General features: G+C 38.4%; 1 protein-coding gene across 1 annotated transcript in view; it reads right to left on the bottom strand.

Moving 5' to 3' along the window:
• Positions 1–19,023, bottom strand: part of LOC149284233 (mucosa-associated lymphoid tissue lymphoma translocation protein 1-like) — a 31,117-nt gene extending 12,094 nt beyond the window's left edge. Inside the window, 11 exon segments of the mRNA XM_089497006.1 lie at positions 864–1,067; positions 1,308–1,322; positions 2,624–2,635; positions 3,080–3,109; positions 4,970–4,988; positions 7,167–7,280; positions 7,819–7,985; positions 9,676–9,820; positions 11,153–11,274; positions 13,059–13,225; positions 18,872–19,023. Coding sequence (XP_089353132.1) covers positions 864–1,067; positions 1,308–1,322; positions 2,624–2,635; positions 3,080–3,109; positions 4,970–4,988; positions 7,167–7,280; positions 7,819–7,985; positions 9,676–9,820; positions 11,153–11,274; positions 13,059–13,225; positions 18,872–19,023 — 1,147 coding nt within the window.
• Between the last annotated feature and the right edge of the window lie 735 nt (positions 19,024–19,758).

The following is a 19,758-nucleotide window of genomic DNA, read 5'->3' as shown; positions in this document are numbered from 1 at the left end:
GGCACAGTATAATTACATATTTTTACCCAATTTAACTCAAATGGGAACGGTTACAACTTTACCTTATCCAATGGCCATAAAAAATAATATAGAAATGGCATATTTTTAACGGCTTAGCTGTTTTTAGAGATATTTTCTTTTAATAATCTTTTTGCAATTTATGGAGCGTCAGTAGCGCTAATCCCTTGCATTTTATTTTGCATTGTTCCGAATACTTATAATTGATGGGGAGATTGGAGAGGATACATCGCTGTTTGCCTTTTGTACATTCATAGAGAGGCCATGTTGAACTCTATAACAAACAAAATCTCATATTTTCTTTTAAATGCATTGATTTTTTAAATGTATTTCTGATTTCCAATTTTGTCAATGATATTATTACCATGACAGCAGGCAACTATACTAAACTGCCTGCTCCATGTACTGATCCCTGGCTCTATCTGTCTATAGCATATGCCAAATGTGACTTCTATATTAACTTCTAAAACTAGTTTACAATAAGCCCTTATGTGATTAATTACAAAAAAATAGTAGCATTAATTTTTATGTTCTTATTTTTGAATGTTCTTTCTAGTAACACAACTAGTGGGTTGACACCTCTATATAAAATCTAAAATAAATAAAAAAATAAATATATATAAAAAAAGAAAACATTGGTGTAATATGTAAGAAAAGCCAGAAGAAAGAAAAGGAAGTAAATATCTCAACCAAGTTCTTAAGGCAATTTGCAAAGCTTTACCACAGGAAGTATGTGGGTACTAGAATCATGCAAAGTAACCTAAAATTACCAAAACATCCTGTAAGTATAGTAGTTAAAATGAACTGTCATTAGGATATCAATTAAAAACAAAACAGTTACTTACCATAAACTCCTTTATCGAGTAAAAGCAAAAATTCTTTCACAGCATTCCTCATTTCCAGCTCAGTGAGATCAAGTAGAGACACGACCTTAAAATCTAGTTGTCTGAGTAGATTAGTGAGTTCGTAGACATCCACCATTGGAGCTTTGAGCTGAGTGTGGTTCTTGTAGGACATATTCCCAATGAGTAGTGCAACCTTGTCTGTGGCTGAAAAGATAAAATATAAAACACATCTTGCCTTCACAAATGAAGAAACGAGACACGCCTGATTTTCTAACTCATGAGAAAGGGACTGCGATGGCACGGGTTGGGTAGACTGTTCCCTTCCTCTAAACAAGAGTCATAGCATAGGGTCATAGCCAGGCCAATTTGACTGGTGATCCATGCACGGGCACTGGCAGCTCAATAAAAATGGCAGGAACCGATTAAATCAAAGCAAATATTCACCTAAATTCGGCTCTGCTTTTGTATTTTAATTGCGGCCCAATCCCTCTCTCATCCCTTGCATATTTTAGTAAGTGTCAAATAATCACAATAGCAGAAACGGGGGTGACTGGCTTTTGCCCACTGAGTAAAGCAGCTCTGTTGTGCCGTTAAATGAAACAGTTCCATCTTAAAAGTAATTGTCCTTTACAATATTCACTATTATGTTATATATATAATAACTGTATAATTTAGCTGATTTTTAGTTTTACATTACATATACATAATACTTGTGGTCAACGAGGCAGAACCTGTCTCCTTAGACAACATCTTTCGATGCATTTTTTTTAAAATTCATGTATAAAAATAGTAAATGTTATGTTAAGATAAATCCTATGCACGGAAGTTAGTTGTTCATGTAACGTTGTGTATGCTTACCAAAAAACGTGTCTTCTTCCTTCTCTATAAAACAGATGAAAACAAATTAATATCCAACAGAATGCTATAAAAAGAAAAGATTTGCATACTCAACGCTGTATCCCCAAAACATTTGGATTGTAACTAGGTTTGGAGGAGTCTCTGGTAAAAGCCCAGCAGTCATCATACTGACCTTCCACTGAGCATGGATCCAACCTGATGGCCAGAAGCAGCTGTCCCATCAGGTCAGCCTTTGGGCCGCTTAAGTGATTTTCTGCCAGTGTGGCCACCTCTAATGGGATATCTTAACATGGGTCTGTTTCTAAAAATAATAGATGGTAGCCTTTTTTTGGCGGGGGGGGGGTCGTAATTCTGATGTGGTCTAGAGGTGGCCAATGGAGGGGTTCCAGCAACACTGCAATTGCATTTCTTAATATTCCTATCCAAGTTCCACAAGTACATTATTATTTTAACCAACAAGAACCAAATAATGTTATATTTTGGAACCCAGGCTTACCACAAAAAGTAAGAAACAATGTTATTGGATCACATGGATTTAGCAAAGCCTGGCACTAAACACTTCTATAGCCTTTTGCAGTAGGAGGTCCTTAAGTTTTGTCCTAAGATCAAAAAGGACAATTTGCCTGGGACCCAATTAAATTGAATTTAAAGCATTTTCCTAGATTGTGGCAAGTTCCTCCTGTTATGGGCAAACTAGATAAGTAGAATAGTTCTGCCTGTCTGTGTTTCCAAAGTAAATGGAGACTGAAGTTTTTACTGCTGCATGTGACCCAAAACGTGTGTTTGGATAGCTGTAAATGGTAAAACAAATTACTGCACTATTTTAAATCACTAGATGACATTTGTTACTATATTTTTTAATAATTCTGGCAATCTTCACTTACCATCAATTTCAAGGACACTCGTTAACTCCTCTAAAAAAAAAAAAAAACATAGTATGCTTGGTTAAAACTGTATATTTTGGGACTGTAAAATGACATTGTTACACAATGCAAACAACTTTGTTTCTGCATGATCTACAGGAATTTACAGATTATACCGTGTATTCCTTGGTCTCCTTAGTCCCATATATATATAAATATATATATATAATGGCACCACTCACTTAACCTTTGCTGCTGCTTTGTTGAATTAACAAAAGTATTTTATATACTATACATATTACTATATTCAATTTATATTTACAATTTAATCTTTAAAAATAATTCTCCATAATATTCTCAATAGAAACGAGAATGTTTGGCATCTTTAGTCTAGAATTCAGTGAAGCAGTTGTTGGCCGTACAATTAGTGGAAGGCTGGCTGATTTAAAGATTTTGGTGTTTGTTCACTAAAATAAGAGTTGGAAGGGCATATACCTTTATCAGGCTGTTTAAGATTAACATCATCTACCGAGTAACATCAATCCCAATAGTATTGGTGGTTCTGTTTTATATTAGACTGAGGATCACAATTTCCCTACCCTCATCCCGCCAATGACCTCCACCTTCTCCAGTGACTACACCTGTAACATTCGTACAGAATAATACCATGGTGCGCTAAGCATGTATTATATAATAAATAATTATTTTAATAAATAATATTTTCTTAGGAACGTAGAAATTATTATCAGTGTTTTGCAACAGTGTAACAAGATTCATTTCATATTAGCATTAGACTGAACAGAAAAGTCACACATGGACAAAAGCTGATACTATTCATGCATCAGGTTTATTACAAGTTTTTCCACACATTATAAAAAAAATACAGTGATAATTAGCCAAGCAAATTGCAGTTAATAGACCCAAACCAAGAGATACTTTAAGAATAAAGAAGCAACACCTTGGAAATGTAAGAAGTCTTTCACCAGCTGCAAATTTGGATTTATGACAGATTTTCACCCAGCTATTTCATCTTTATATTTTTATATTTTTCATCTTTATATCTTCATATTTATATTTTCTCCTATACAAATCAGATGTTTAGAAAATATATCTACTCATATTAACGTCAAAAGAAAGATTAATGAGGCTTTATTGGAGATGAAGCTAATTCTACAAAATTACTCATTAATGCTAAATACTAATTGGATGCGCTTAATCAATTGCTGTAGTTGGGGTTGGACAAGAAAAGGTTGTGGTGTAGTCAATGTTTTTCAAGAAGGGGCTGAGTTGCTTTTAATTGTAGACTAAAAGTTTGTTCCAAAAGACAGTTTTAATAGACAAGACTATAGGGATGACCAACAAACTCTTGGAATGAACCTATAGAAATGAATGATATGGACAGTACAATGGAGCGGGAAGAGTGCTGGAGAGGACACTAATGGGTTGAATAAGGACATCTGATATAGATGGCTCTGGAATTGGCAAGGCTATTTGAAGGATGAAGACCCAACTGGTTTGGTGAATGGTTCTCATGGTCTGAGCAAGGTTAATGGATGATGAATGAATGAATGAATATGCAGCAACTCAAGATTCTAAAGGAACATACTAATGGATGAACAGCCAAGTGATGGTCATTGCTGGACATAAGATTCTGATAAGGTGGACAAGGCTGCTAAAACAGCTGTCTGACATGTTGTAAGTACTGAACCATAGAGGCCAAATGAAAAAAACAAACCTTTATTATAAGAATTCCCTGGCTAGTGGGAATTTGACTGCAATATGTAAATAGAAAGTAATTAAATTAAGTGAGCTGGAAAACTGAGCAGCTTAAAGAGACAGTCTAGCTCTTTAGAGTCAATTTTACAAAGGCGCAACTGGGCATATCTGTTACTTTTTTAGCCCATAAAGATTATTAAAAGATAAGACTATTGTCTCATCTGGAGTGCATGTAATATAGACTCAGATATGTATTTTACTTATAAGGGGGCTGGGGAGATCTTTTAAAGATGCTGTCCCACTGTAGACATTAACAGGTCTGTCATTTTATTCTTTAACCTTTTAGTTTCTATGGCAACAATCTAATACAGCCTGCCTGAATAAGGCTCGATTTTACAAGATTAAAGAATTACTTCTGACAATGGCCTGGACATTCAACAGTAATAGGATGTTTCTTATGTTACGTTTAGTTACAAAATTGCCTTTTTTGATCTTTTGCTGTATATGTTTTATGCATTTTATTAATTTTTTTGTTCATTTTCACATTATAGCGTTGATTGCTTGTTGTTCTGTAGCAAAGAACCGTAGAGAATATCTCAATGAAATGTTAGCAGGGTGAAATCGCCAATGATCCAAAAAACATGCACAATATCTGAAATGTTACGCTACCTTCTGTGCATTCCACCGCAACATTTTTCATGTACTGTCCAGATCCTTTTATTTTAAGAGAAAAACACCATTGAAAGACCTGTTTTCGTTTAACGCAAAGGCTTTGTTGAAAATGTGACACAGATACAAATATGGGTAGTGCTGGAAAGCACGTTGAATCTCTTTAAAGGCTTAATAATCATTTAAAATAACATTTTAACTTCTGAATTTCAAGCCAGACTTTGCTGTCCCGCCTCCAAGAAATAGCACATTTAAAATAAGATAAAAAAATATATATTTGTGCAGAACAATTAACAGTTCCTTCCTAGATCTGGTACTGACCAGTGTTCGTTAAATATGGCTTAATTCTTAATAAAGGATTATATGAACAGGCTGAAACTGAAACAGTAGCATCCCCACCAGTGACATATTCACCTAATGGATTTAACAAGGGGCAATTTCCGCCCGGATTCTGCTAAAAAGCATTAGTATTTGTGCATGTGGTGTTAGGGATGGAAAAACTGATCCCCAATATTTTAATACAAGAAATATTTAGAACTCTATATTATTAAATATAATGTTATACCAGATAGCGGAGATCTTTATTCTTATAGTAATCAAGCAATATAGATCCATCTTATATAGACAGGGAATAATTACGGAAGCGGCGGCATACTTTATACTTGTGCGTGATATAGTAAAGCTAAGCAACAGAAGCACACTGTTACAGTAGTGAAATATTCATACACACTTCCTCCTTTTAGGAAACCAACATTATTTTTAGTCGCCTCTTTTAATTCTCAGAAGGCTTAGAAGCTGCTTCCATCTCCTAACTCTTTCCCTATCCGCTAAAAGCGAACACTTAGGGCTTTATTCACTAAAAGAGGGAGTTTACAGGAGAGCTGCGCTGTGTGCGTTATTTACGGTCAGAGGCAATGATCTCCTACAAGAAGAGCTGAGCTGGCCTTGCATAAAGCATAGTCCAAACTGAATGGGTTTTCAAAAAATTTCACCAGTTTTATTTTTACAATGATATTAACACACTTAGTAACATATACTAACATTCCTACACACAGTAACATACTTAGACACACCAACACACACTCACTAACACACACTCACTCAGTAACATGCTTAGACACAGACACTAACATACTTAGACACATACATTAAGACACACACCTAACCTTTACCTTGGCTCTGAACCGGATCTTCTGCCTCCTGCTCCCTCGCGGTCCTCACATGCTGGCTGCCTCTGAGTGCCAGGAAATGAAGTCATATCCCTGCGCTCAGATGCACTCAGTGTGCGGGGACTGAGTGAACTTGGCCTGGCGGTATACTGCCTGGTGGGGAAGGCTTTGGTGCCGCTGATGTTCGATTCCCACCTTGCAATGCAGGGGCTGAGGGACCGGTGGAGAGTGGTTTCAGTGGAGCTGGTGAGGCGCTGGTGACAGCTCTCCCCAAAACCCTAGGTGCCAGAAAGGGCTTTCCGGTCACCATGGCGACCTGGTACCTGGGGTTTGTCGAACCCTGGTGAAAGTTTAGTGGGTCTACATGCAAATCAGGTGGTCTTCTGAAATTTCACTAGCAGTTATGTTATGAAGATCAGGCAGTCCGGAAGAAGTAGTGTTAATACCTGGTACTCAACCAAGATTCAAACCCTGGTTTATAAGGGTTCTGATACTGGCTGCTGCACCTACAGACTATTGGGGTGGCTGAGGAATGTTTTCAGTCTTAAGGTTATTAGGCTGTGGGATCCTTGTTTAGCTCCTTCCGCTGCAATCAGTTGCCTCACTATACCAGCCCAATAGTCCAAAAGTACTGCAGTCAGTACCAGGTCCCTGACGGACCAAGGTGTGAATCCTAGGTTAGCACGAGATGTTGGCACTACCTCACCCGGACTGCTGGTTGTTGAGGGATCCCTTATCTTCATGACAGTTTATTAAATTAGTTCTGGGTCAAGCCCTTTTTAAAATAAACATGTATACTCTGATGACCCCCATGATCCAAAACAAATCCAGCCACCCCTTCCGCAAATTCCAGAGCTTTACTGCCCTCACTGGACCCATAGATTCTCAGATCGTAATCAGTGGCACCTTGCCTGTAAAAAAAACAACTACGGATACATACCTTACACATGTACAGTACCGACTGCACCATACATGTGCCACGGGTATTACATAGATATTGCAAATCTAGATGGTTATTTCAATCTGTTTTCAAAATTCTTACCTAGAACTTCCACATCAACCTTAATACTGTCTTCAGATTCTTTTCCGCTGGTTACTTTGCAATGGTACACTCCACGATGTTCCACCGAGACACTCAAAACCTAATACAATAAAAAACAAAAAACAGAAACTTTTCACAAAATGTGTATTTAACAGTGTGATAGAACAATATGTGGTTTTGCAGAGTTAGTGAGAAAACTAAACCAAAAAGGGAACTTTAAAGTTTGTGCAAAATGGAATTTTCTTATTTTTCTGCGGAAATCAAAGCTTAGAGTTGAATGGCACAAAATGTGCGTTTACAGAGCTAGAATTTGGTGTTTTCCACATTTATTTTACATTCAGGTGTCTTTTGTAAATTTTCAGATGCAGACTTGAATGTTAAAGCTGAGAGGCTTCATTTGTTAGCGATTACATGCTTATTTTGTCCAGTAATTAGCTTTATTTTAGTTATTATTTCAATGTTGGAGTGATAATCACTGGACACCAATATATGTGCTTTAACATAGTAGGCATTGGCTTGGTTTGGTTGGAGGGGTTTTTGGTGGATTTTTTTTTGGGGGGGGAGGTGCATCGTTCGATTCTTGGTGCCATGTCTGCTAAGTTACACATTTTTATTAGATATCCCATTTCTATGCGTACCGTGTACTGTTTGTTAGTCTCGTCCTGCAGCGCCAGTCCGTTTCGGTACCACTCGTAGGTAGGAAGGGGCTTCCCAATTGCTATACATTCCAGAAGCAGCCTGTCGCCTGTGATTAGTTTTTGTGGCTTTGGCTGGGTATGGATGTGGAGTTTGTTGTTGGGTATTCCTATGGATAACAAGACGGTAAAATCATTATTTTTAGTAGCCTCCAAATATAAACATTTGCCACATTTTATTAACAATTCAACATTTTTAAACACAACAAAAAATCGAAATAAAAATAAATCAAAAACAACCAAAAATTAAAATCGAATATCAGCACTGCCCTACGCCTAACCCTGTCCTTATGTCATGTCCGTCCATAAGCCGGTAAACAGAGTCGGTTCCTTTTGGCAGGAGATCACACAAGAAAAAGAGCAAGGTGCGGTATCTGGTCACGAAGCCGAGGTTGAGGCAGGCTGCCAGAGTCGCGGTTTAATAGAAAGGCAAAGGGTCTGGAACACAGGTAATCCAAATAGTAAAAGAACGCTAAGGTGGAGTAGAACCAGCCGATACATGAGCAAAGTGTATAAGGAGGTCAGGGTTTATGTACCTTTGAATCATAACGTTATTATTCACTGTGGTTTAGGGCTCAGGGGGTATTATCTTAATTTAATTCATACAACTGAATTTGTAGAATCTTGAATCACATTTCATAAAACTATTACTAGTTTATACTAGTTATATGGAAAAAATAAAATACTAATTATTAATAATAATGCTGATTTTCTCTCTTATACATCCCAACGCGTTTTGCATCGCTATATACTGCTAAAAAAAAAAACTCCTTCACGCGGCTAATTATTACAGAGACCAGAGGTTCTCTCTACCTCTAGTGCAAAGATCAGTTCCAAACTTGAATAAAATCAGGTTATTTTACTGCCCTCCAACATTTACTCTTCCTTCCTTATTGCGCTATTGCAACGCACTTCCTCAAAGGCAAGCATGTCGATGCTGGCCCCTATTATTATAGGTGGCCCTGCTCAATGGAAAAGCATTTGCCTGCATCTTTCGGAAATGTATTGATTATAAAAACTTATCAACAGGATTTTACTAAGCCTAATGATTTTTATTTGCAATGTGGCCAAATGTATGGGTGCTGCCCGGTACCAGACTGGCACTTGATGGCCAGTGGGTAATAAAGCACATACAAACAGCATGATATAATTTTACAGGGTTGCACACTAATGGTATGTGCCAGAACTGGCATATTCGGCCCTAGGCAGACTAGGCCTAGGGTGGCAGTTCCAGGGTGGTGGCAGCCCACTGACAGCATCGGACCGCCCACTGACAGCATCGGACCGCCCACTGACAGCATCGGACCGCCCACTGACAGCATCGGACCGCCCACTCCACATCCTGAAAAGAGAGGGCTCTGGGTAGCTGAAGCCATGAACTTTTTTTGTTTCAGCTACCCAGACCCCCTCTACCGGTACGTGAGCAGGAAGTCCCGCTGATGTTGTGGGTGGGTCAGCTGACGTTGGTGATGTCATGATATATCCCAGCACTCAGCATAGGGGACAGTGGGTGCAGTGGTACGTGGTGGGGGGCCAGGCCTAAGACAGCTCTGTGGTGGATGCTGTACTTGCCCAACAATTTGCCGAGTATGCCAATGGCCAGTCTGGGCATCATACGGCCTATAATCATGGGTGAAAATAAAGTAAGCTATTCTTTTAGTGCCTGTTGCTTTGCAGGAAACATTCTATTTTCCAAAACAGATAAAATATGCATCAAGTAAGATTGTAATTATTTGAATCCATCCTTTCAGAATGAATATGCTATGCGGCGGAGCCCAACGGAGCCCAACTTACCATAACAGTTGAGGTTACTTTCAAACACATCCAGCAGGGCCCAGTCACTGAAGTTAAATGAATATCCGTTGTTGACTCTGCAGATGTAATAACCAGCGTCCTCTACGCGGACCGGGTTAAAAACCAGCTCCGATGAGTTCCCATGTAGAACCTATAAGCCAGATATCAAAATGAGGAGCCATTACATCTCTCGTTACAGGACCAAAAAAATTTAACTTAATTACTTTTCTTCGCTGAAATAACGTATAATAATCAATCACATACTAATGTTTTAAGATGAAGAACTTTGTTTATTCAAATTATTCATAGAGGGTGGTAAATAAATGTAGCAGCCTCCCAGCAGAGGCGGTAGAGGCTAATATGGTAAAGGAACATAAACATGCATGGGATAGGCGTATGGCTCCGGAATCTCAGACAGTACCAGGGACTAAATAAATCTTTACAGCAGGGAATTTGGCGGACTAGATGGTCTGTATGGTTCCTATATTTTTTTTTTGCCGGGAATACTTTATCATGTGACACTACAGCAGGCACTGATAGGCCGTTGCCATAAAAACTGAAAAAAGGTCTTCTTAATGTTTTTCTTCTTTATATGTTTTTGATTATACTTTCAATGGAAACAATGAAACGCGGGATCGTCTAAGGGTTATTCCCTTGAGATATTACAGACAATGTTTTGCGCATTTAATAGCAGACCAAGCATTAATGTTAAAAGCTGGCTTTGGGACTATGACAAAGTATCCAGACACTGCAGAGGATAATGAACTGTTGTAAATCTACACATTCCTTATTATTAATCTAAAAAATCCCCCCCCCCTTCAACCATCACTTGAGAAATGCCTTTAATATCTTTATGTTTGCCGAAATGCTTTAGAAAAAAAGATTCTATTAAATTAAAGTCTTTTCTGTTTGTTTTTTTGTTACAGGAAGGTAATCGGATGCTCAGTTCCCTGTGCATTGCATTGGTGAATCAGTGCATTCAATATAATAATAATATATAAATATATATATATCATTATATAGAATCCAAACTAAATGTAAACATCGATATTCATATTAATATTTAGCTTCTATATTTGATTTGACCACAAGGGCCAGCCTTGGCCCTCCACGTGCATCAATAAGCCTTGGCCGCCCATGATCCTGTCACTGGTTTTCTTTCCTTGGACCCCTGCAGACCGGGAACCCCCCACAAGAGCTGCAGTTTTGGTGAAGCTCTGACCTGGTCGTCTCGCCATCACAATTTTGGCCCCCATCAACTTTGTTGACAAAATGTTCACTTGCTGCTTAATATACCCCCCCAGTGACAGGCGCCATGGTAACAAGATTATCCGTGTTTTTCACTTCACCTGTCGGTGTACATATATATATAAAAGTAACACTCCATAAAAAAGTGGTAAAAAATAAAAACCCTAAATCAAGGGAGCCAACTCTATGTGTTCATTCTCCTAATTTAAATATAGATTATTATTATTATTATTACCTCCTTATTCATCTTGAACCACTGATAGTTGACAACAGGATGACCACTTGCTACACAGCAAAGCTTCACCATGTGTCCCGATAACACTGCCATTGAACCCGGTTGTACAGTAACTTTTATTCCTAATGGAAAAAAATGCAAAATAAATGACTATTAAATCATTAATAATGTTTTTTAACACCATAAAGTAAAGTTATGGACCATCCCTATACAAAAAAATAACAATAAATCACTGTATGTATCATTTTTTTTATTTTTTTTGACTGTAACTTTTAAGGCAAATAGAACGAATTTGACTGTCAATCATAATTTTGGGGACCAAAGAAAATAATGCATTTTATGCTAAGAATATACAGTACTGCAAATTGAAATATTACTCTAGTAACCATAATCAATATTAGTTATTTTTTATTTGATAAATACTTTAATTTTACATCCTAGGCTGGCATTTACAAAACAGAATAACTAATCTATAAGATTTATTAGACAAGTTTGAAAAAGGATATAAGAGGCCATAATATAAAACTACAGGGTCAAAGTCTTAGATGTAATGTTAGGAAGTTTTACTTAGAGGGTGATATATATGTGGAACAGTCTTCCAGCAGAGGTGGTAGAGGTTAATACAGCGTGGGAATTTACCTGCACGGGTTAGGCATATGGCTGCTCTGAATATAAAAGACCAAGGACTGATTAAGGGTTGAGTCTTTACAGTAGGAATAATGGGCAGACTAGATGGGGTGAATGGTTATCTGCGGATAACTTTCGCTCAGCACCTCCTGTTTTCCCACGATGGTGTCAGCACAGGAAACATGCACCCAAAGGGTCTCTATGTTCTCTTTTAGAGACCCAAGGGTTTTTTTTTTTACATTTATTTGCGATGCTTCAGTTTCAGAGGTTATGTGGAGTGTATTCAGTAAGAGCCCAAGAATACCCCTGAGATAATCATCTACAGGTATTCACTAAGGATCTTAAAAGGTCTGTTTGGTTCTCGTCATGGGGAAGTCTCATTAGGGCCACTTTAAACCTCAGGCTCGGATAATTGTTATTTAATCCAAATTTTGCTGGGCAAAATCAGAGCAAGAAGAGGAAGAAGAGATCATAATCTAAAACTAGAGCCTCAGAGGCTTCAATGAATTGTATGGAAATTTTACTTTGCTGAAACTCGGGGCTGCCTGGGTCAAAGGATGAAATGCTGCCCCCCCCCCAACAAAACCACTCCCACCAAAACCACGCCCATATCAATTATGCTCAATGATTAATACATTGAGTCTTTCATGCTCTCTCACACTCACATTCTCATTCATGCTTTCCCTCGATGTCTTTCTTCCTTCTCTGCCGACTGCTTCCGTGTCTCCTTTCCCACAGTTCCACTTCTTCTCTTGCCTCCCAGTGTGTGAACTTGGACTCCCGGTGCGCAAAAGGGTGGAGCTTCAGGGCACACCCTTTCCCCCAATTGGAGGAACAAGCGAGAGGCTATCCCCTTGGCTCTGCCATTTGTGAACGTGCACCCAGAGGTCCTGAGTAATGCAGATAGATTCCGGGAGAAAGAGAAATGCAGAAACGCTTCTCCTTCTCGACAAATCTATCCGGAAAAAACATGGCTTGGGGCAGCAAATTGACGCTCCTGTCAAAGTGCCTCCTGGGTCCCGTGGACCCACCGAGACCCATGTAAGAGCCAACACTGTTTTAGGGTGGTAGATGAGTGGAACAGTCTCTCAGTAGAACTGGTAAAGGCTAAAGTGAGGGCGTTTAAACATGCATGGGATACACATGTAGCTAACCTTACTCTAAGGCGAGACCAATGACTTTTTAAGGTCTGATGGGCCGAATGAGTCTGCTGTTAAATTCAATGTGTCTGTTTTGCGCATGGACCATATCACCAAGATAAATAATCATAGGAACTCACCTGGGGGTTTCAGGATGGTAATAGCTTCTGACTGGCCTATACTTTGTAAAAACTCTGACAGCTCCTTGGTGGTACATCCACGATCCCCCATTAATCTCAGTAAACTGCGAGTGGGGCTTCCTTCTGAATCCAACACTTTCAAGGAACATTGATGAATTTCCTGTGAACTATAAAAAAATAGGATTATCTCTGTTGTTTTCTAGAAAGGATTGTGTGGAGCAGGAAAATCCATCTGAATTTTGCCTTCAACTGTTTCTGTGTGACCTACGGCTGCCTGCAAATCCCGATGCTGCCACTCAATGAGTGGAACAATTCTGTACTACACAAGGTCTCGACGTCATTGCTCAACAATGAGAGGTTTGGGGATCTCCTTAGTTTAATGCTGGTGGACCGTTCAGTGCTTGTCTTTCCGTGAGGAGGTCTTTAAGAACCCATCACTGCGGAATGAACGTCAGGGATCCTGCGCTATGGGGGGTACTTAAGGATCAGGGTCACGGCATCAGTGGACAGTTCTGTGTTGTCCCATTGTACAGCATTGTGTGTAAATGTGTGGCAGTGGGCTTTGCCTGCCTCCCCGAGCCAGAAGATGCTAGCCCTCCCCTGAAGACTGATTAAGGTCTTTACAGCAGGAAAACTGGCAGAGAGGTCTTAACGGCCGTCATATTCTATATTTCTATAGTAATTTTTTTGTGAATTGTAAAATACTAGTGATCCACACATGCCGGCAGCTTAGTATGTACATTGCCATACAACCACATTTCACAGCCACGTATATAACATGGGCTGAAAGTGATAGGGGGTCACAGCTTTGCATGTGTTATAGTATAGAACAATATCATAGAATTGTATAGACAATTCATGGCAATGGGAAGTATAGGTATGTGTTCCGGCAGAAGTCATAGAGGCTAATACAGTGATGGAATTAAAACATGCGCGCGATGGGATGACATGGCTCGTCAATCTAACATGAGGCCACCGACTGATTACAGTCTGAGTCTTTACATCAGGAATAACGGAAAGGCTAGATGGGGCCGATTGGGTCAGATCAGCCGGTCCTCTCTGTGTGTTTGTTGGTCTTACACCATTTGTGAGCCAGGCATTTCTTTAAAATTATTAATTGAGAATCCTAATTAATGTTTGTTTTATTGTAAAAGAAACGTATTCCTCCATTTCAAAGCAAGTACGTTATTAAAATCCTAACTACATACAAATCTAGAATCCGGAGCTAAAAACTTAAAAGCCATTCATTTTTACCATTTATGTTTATTTTAGTAAATATATACTTAAACACTGTTTTATTTAAAAAAAAAAAAAAAACGTTCTTTTTGCAACAAAAAAAAAATTATTCTAGCCTATATGCCAGATAGCATTTCCATCAATAATTACAAACGCTTTTACATTTCTCTTTATTTGTAGCATTTAATGGTTATTGTATTGTGTTGTAACGTAGATTGTGTACAGTCGTAGTAATTATTATCTCCCTATGTATACACAATGTTACTATGCCAGGTGGGTGAAACAGTGCTCCAGCACTGAAACAGTTAAGCTTCTATGAAAGAGATATCTGGCCATTGAATAGGCAAAGCAGGTCCGGTTGTGCCCGCGCTGTGGCACTTTTCATAATGAGTTCTCTTTTAACTACCCTCGGCGGTGATAATGGATTCAGCTTCTCTACAGTTTAATAATACAGTTTAGAAAAGCATAGGAGATCACATAGTCTCCCTTACCACGGGGCATTTAATATTACAAACCGGATCAGGTAACCCGTTTAGTTCTGGTTCTGGAGGCGTTATCCGACTCACTGGCTTTCCCAGCAGGCATGCGTCGCTTTCAGAAAAGTGAAGAAAATACAGTCTTACGAATCAAGAGTTATCAAAAAAATCCTACCATTTCCTTCCTATGATTCAAAGGAGCAAGATATCAAACGCCTGACAATTTCACCGAATTTCTGATGAATTATGACATTGTTTTATGTATCTTGATGTATGGTTTTCACGTTCATCCAAATAAATGAACCAAATAATCATAGAAGGACTTAGGTACAGGAGAGGTGTATATTTCAAAGGTATGTGAGGACAAGGGGGCCATAAAACTAGAGGGTCAGAGGCTTAGATTTAGCGTAAGGAAGTTGTAGTTAAGTGGAACAGCCTCCCAGCAGAAGTGGTAGAGGCTGATAGAGTGAGGGTGAATAAACTAGTGCCTGCTTAATACTAGAATAATAGGTGGGCTGATCTATGAGATCGGATTCCATGTTTCTAATCAGTTCTAGACAAACATGCCAAACACACACAGCTCACGCTACAGAGATGAAACATTTCATTGACAACAATCACCTGCGAGTATTCACAGACACGTCATGAAAGAGACTAATGTGCTGATCGACACAGCGGTGGTCACCGCGTTAAGTAGGAAAACCCTAATTCTCATTATATACGCGCCACTGAGATAGACACAAACAACCAATGTCTAACGTAACATTTTTTCACTATATATGTTGCATGTTACAATATCAACATAAAAAAATATCAACACAAATGTAGCAATTGATATTAAATGTAAACGCACACATTTTTTCCCTCTGGGGCTTTATTTACTAAACGTTGGTTTCAAATATACCCATTGTACAGCTCTACGGAACATGATGGCGCAATATAAAATATATAAATAATATTATTTTACTTTGCTGACTGTTATATACATCGTGAAGGGCCAACGCCAGTAAGCTCCCCATGCAAGAAGGGATATTTGCCCTGCATCATGCATAGATAAACTAATTTCATGAATATCTCAAAGATGGAATTGGGCAGAAAGCTATAATTCTCCATGATCATACATTTAAAGGCTATTGAAACTATTTTAAAATATATTTATTTAAAATAGTTGGAGGGCATTTTTGTATTTGTTTATTTTTTATTTGAAGACCCCAACATTATAATGATATCGGCAGCAGAATTCACACTACTTATTCCATCTAAAGGAATGTTTTTAGTACATGAAGAGTAATTTGATCCTCTGATGGGGGCCTATAGAGCACTGGGGGCAATAAAAAGTCTTGATCTGGTTATATAATTATACAATATATATATATATATATATATATATATATATATATATATATATATATAATAGCTTCTATACACTAAAGGTCCATCTACATCAGGGGTTCTCAAACTGCGGCCCTCCAGCTGCTGCAGGACTACATCTCCCATAATGCTCCTTCAGCTAAGGGGCTGGCTGAGGAGTATGGGAGATGTAGTCCTGCAGCAGCTGGAGGGCCGCAGTTTGAGAACCCCTGATCTACATCATGGTATTAAGATGCAGAAGCAATTAGGTCATGGAGCAATAGTGCCCCAGTTTTCATGGGGCGGGTAGGATACATCCATATGCTATATGTTCTCATGTTCCTATAAAGATGATCCAGTTCAATAAAGTGTATGGAGTTGTGGACTGGATGAAGAGTCAGATATAAGCTTTCTGGTCCACAGGCTTCCATTTAAAAGACCAAGCGTGATACGAAAGGGAGCTGATCGAGACAGGAGGTGACTGGTGGAGGCAAATGATCCAGGGACAGTTTACATATCATTTAACAATTTATATAATTAACACCATCATTAAAGTTGTTTATTCCAAGTTCCATCATTAGAAGTTTAGTTCTGCTCATTTCATCCAGATAGGTCAAGGTAAAGTATAGTATAACGAGCGCGTAGAAGATAAACGTGACTCAAAGGACTATATAGATAATTAATGTCTATGGCGTGCGCTATGACTAATTGACTTTAAATATAGTAAGAATATTTTTTCATGGCCATTCCAAATACAAAGTACAAGGTACAGATTGTGTCATTGACCATATAGCAAAAGGAGATGTTTATATTTGGCTGTACGCTATAAAAGATGTATAGTAAACCTTGTATATTCACTAACCAAAACATCAGAGATTTAATGTTAATTATTGTTTAATTTTGAATATTATCCCATTGCGTCTTAATGAAATGGTATAATTTGTTGGCTCTATGTTTTGGGGACCACACTTAGAAAATGCTGGGCAAAAGGTTCCCCGGCATAGGCCAAGTCATGGGCAATCTAATAAAAATAGATAAAAAATAGATTAAATTAAAAAAAAAATAGGAAGAAAGCAAATTTTGAAGCAGTTCCTTCTTGTTCCCACTTGCTATTTCATGGATGTACAGATAAGTCAAAAGCTATCTCTTTTACACAGTTTTTTTTATCATCCTGAAGACCACCTTCTGGAGTCCTGAGGACAAAAGGTGATCTATTGGCCACCGTTTTGGCCACATCTGGCATGGATGCCTTGGAAAAGCTCCTATAGGGCGTGAATGTTTGTAAACCTGCTTGAAACAAGGCAACGTGTTTTGTGAATTTCATAAAGTGGTGCATGAAGAAGACGAACCTAATTAAAGAAGGAAACCCTAAACACATGGCATTGCGGGGTTTACCAATTATGTATATTTATTAGCAGGAGACCCCTGAGCGTACCATCTCTACCAGCTACTTCTGCTGTTTATAACCCAGGAGACACTCAAAAATCCTTTTATAAACATAATATTTGTAGGCAGCAAAAATAGTAAATAGTAAACTATGAGTTATATTCAGTGGAACGTTTCCCCAACTCCCTAGCTCTCATTACACCATAATTTGCAATGTTCCCATTATATTTGAACACACTCATTTCAGAAACATCTCAATGTATATAGAAGCCTAACAACAGCGTCTTATCGTTATTACCTAATCTAAAATAAACAGTAACTAATATGTTTCTTATAGTTGCCAGGGATCCATACACAAACATTTATGGATGATGAAGGAAGGTGACTCTAAGCACAAGTCGGCAAATCCAAATAGAAAAAACCCCCCTAAAAAAACCCATTGGAAAAACAGCTTTTAGAATACTGCAATATATATAAGAGTAAAAATATTTTTTTTTGTTGTTTTCATAGTATTTTGAAAACAATAAGGATTTTGTATCAAACAAAGAGTTTATGATATATGCGGTAGAATACAGACTAATGATTATTCTGATATATATATATATATATATATATAAAATTAAATTATAATTTTTGTTTTAAATTCAAATTTAAAATAATGAAGCCATGGGATTTTAAAACTTTTCTGTAAATTCACAATTTATTAAATTATGACAAATTGTGCTTAGCTGCGTCAAGTAAACAAAGCAAATACGTATGTATTCTTTCCATTAAGAGGATTTCGGCAATGTTGCAGTTCCATCAAATATATTTAATAATCAAATCGGAAATCAATAGGGTATTCAGCTACTCAAATATCCAAAAATACCCCACTAGAAAGACGCTAAAATGGGGCACCAAATGGTGTTAAACTACCCCAAAAAGCAAGCCTTTATACCGCAAAGCCTATTATAGACTGGCACACAACGGGTTAAGAAATACCCTATACAGTAAGTAATGCTTTATTTTAACCCTCTCCAAAGAGACCACGGTTAAGTTTATTATATTGGGAATGATTCCAACATATTCCGCTGTACAAATCTTTCATTTCATAGACCTGCCTATCACACTTACACACATTCTACAAAAAATATATAGAAATAGCAAAATAAAGTGCGTCAGAAGAAGAAAATAATACGTTTGAACACCAAGTATCCTTGGATATCTTTGATGGATGGTGGCCACATAATTGAAATTCTAAGCTGCCTACACCTGGCCGGCCGCGCTACCTGAAGTGTCCAAACAAGAGCGAGAAGCGTAGGAGGTCCTTGGAGTGTGATGTCTCGTGAGTTGTCGTCTAAATACTATGTCTTTTACGTGGGTTACCTTAGTTTGAACCTTCTGTCGCTCGCGATCACCGAAGCAAGCTTCTTCCAACCTCTGTCACTCGTCTGGTCAAGGATTCCGCTCACTTTTTGAAGAATCGGTTCTTGTAATAAGTTTATGTTAAGTGAGTGAAACTGTTGCGAGTCCGACATCTCTGCACACATTCTGGCAAAACATTTCCTTCTCATTTCTTCCTGCTTAGACTTACTTTGTATTTCGCCCCGCGCTCGTTAGTGACATCTTCTGGAGAGAAAGAGAGAGAAAAATAAAAATAAACAGGTTTCACTTCTGCCTCTGACGTCGTTTGGGATCAGCCAACCGAAAGTGAAACTATTTCCCTTAAATAAAAACCTGTATTGTGAAACGCATGGGGTCTGCCCTGTGAAGAATAAATGTGATTTAGGGGGGCAACCTCTAGGACATCTCAGCTGGAGCTTTTCTCGCTGGTATATCAGCGGTTGAACACTAGTTTGTTGATGTTATCGTCTATTTAGTATTTTGTAGACTTGTGCATTCGTCTTCGGGCGAACATGAAAACGAGCACGAAGAGGCCGTTTTTTTGTTCGTTCCGAAGGAACGTAGAACAGAATACAGTGCCGGCAAACCGTAGGCGAAGACGAAGACTCACAATCACGAAGATTCGAAGATTCTTCGTGATCGTCTTCGTTTTTGCCGCGCAACCGCCAAAATTTCAAACAGGAGTGAGCTGATCCTCGTCTGTCCAATCAGCTCACTCTTGTGACGTAACGCTAAGGGTCTCGTCCAATGCCTGTGCTGCTGTTTTTTGAATTCTGAAGGCGCCTTTATAAGACCAGAGCTTGCCTGAGAGATCCATTCATTTTTCGCTGTGACTGCTTTGGCAACACTGCTGTGCTGCATCCGAGCGT

This window comes from Sceloporus occidentalis, unplaced genomic scaffold (genome assembly GCF_023333645.1).
Source record: "Sceloporus occidentalis isolate IW3139 unplaced genomic scaffold, rSceOcc1.0.p SCAF_97, whole genome shotgun sequence".
NCBI classification, from domain to species: Eukaryota; Metazoa; Chordata; class Lepidosauria; order Squamata; family Phrynosomatidae; genus Sceloporus; species Sceloporus occidentalis.
Note: the sequence above shows the minus strand (reverse complement) of the source record. Positions and strands in the feature narration are given on the sequence as shown.